This window comes from Sceloporus undulatus, chromosome 6, assembly GCF_019175285.1.
Source record: "Sceloporus undulatus isolate JIND9_A2432 ecotype Alabama chromosome 6, SceUnd_v1.1, whole genome shotgun sequence".
Lineage (NCBI taxonomy): Eukaryota > Metazoa > Chordata > Lepidosauria > Squamata > Phrynosomatidae > Sceloporus > Sceloporus undulatus.
Window position 1 is genome coordinate 2,116,173 of NC_056527.1, and position 1,116 is coordinate 2,117,288.

General features: G+C 40.7%; 1 protein-coding gene across 1 annotated transcript in view; it reads right to left on the bottom strand.

Moving 5' to 3' along the window:
* Positions 1–6: 6 nt before the first annotated feature.
* The window catches only part of LOC121934355 (disintegrin and metalloproteinase domain-containing protein 20-like), a 2,975-nt gene continuing 1,865 nt past the window's right edge, over positions 7–1,116 (bottom strand). Inside the window, exon 2 of the mRNA XM_042474765.1 lies at positions 7–1,094. Coding sequence (XP_042330699.1) covers positions 630–1,094 — 465 coding nt within the window. The 3' untranslated portion in view covers positions 7–629. The remainder of the gene's footprint in view (positions 1,095–1,116) is intronic.

Consider the following 1,116-nt stretch of genomic DNA (forward strand, 5'->3'; position numbering starts at 1 on the left):
TAAAACCCCACCCAGGACTCCATCACCACGGCAACCAGCCCCCTTACCATTGAAGAACCATTACCTTCTATCCCACATTCCAAACCCCTGAGCAGGGCCCCATCCACAAGCCAAACCTCACCCTTCATATTCCACCTTACTTTCCCAGCCCCCAACACTATGCAATGTCTCAACACACAGAACTATCTAGATCAATATATATATTAAACATACAACAATGATTATATATGAGCTGAATACATGAAGTGAATATTAAATAATTGGATATGTCTAATATTATACTTGATCTTCACTGGTTCTGACAGTCTGCCCCCCTAAAGCTCTATTTCTCCCCCTTTGGCTTGTCTTGGGTCAACTTGTCAGCACCCACATCTTTGCCATTTAGCCACTCAGCCAGGTCAATTGGGAACCTTTTTTTAAAAAAATGATTACGCAGCCACTTTTATTTACAAAATGCATTATTTACACTATAGTACAGTACAATTTGTATATGCTCATTATTTTATAAGTATTTGCAATTTCTGATTAGGCACTTCGGGGGTTGCCCTCAAATGAGAACTTACTGGAGTTTGTCATCTAAGACGTCTGAGTGAACTATAGTAATTCCAATAATCCCATCAGTACATTTCTTACAAAATGCCAACTCCAGCAATAAGAAGAGCAGAAGCAGCAAAAACAACTATTACAGTGCTTCTAGTCATCCCAACATGGCCACTGTTGGGTGGAGGGGGTCCACTATCAATGCTGCCACCATAGCCTTCTTTGAGACAATTTGGTGGAGCCCAGCCGTAATTACAATGACAATTTTTATGAGAATTGCATACTCCTCTGTTGTGGCACTTTGTCTGATTACAATCATAGTTCAAGAGAGACACTTTGATACAATCCCTATTAATGCATATCATGCCATGGCCACACTGGGTGCCGTCTTTTACCTCTCCAGTATCATTTGGGTCATTTGCACCCCAGCACAAGTTGTTATCAACAGAAGTCTGAATTATGGTGCTTCCCTCATCAAAATGAGGCACTTCATCAATGTTTATGCACTGGATCTTCCCACATAACACACCACTTTTGTCACATTTCTTATAAATGTTACCAGCAATGCCACAATTC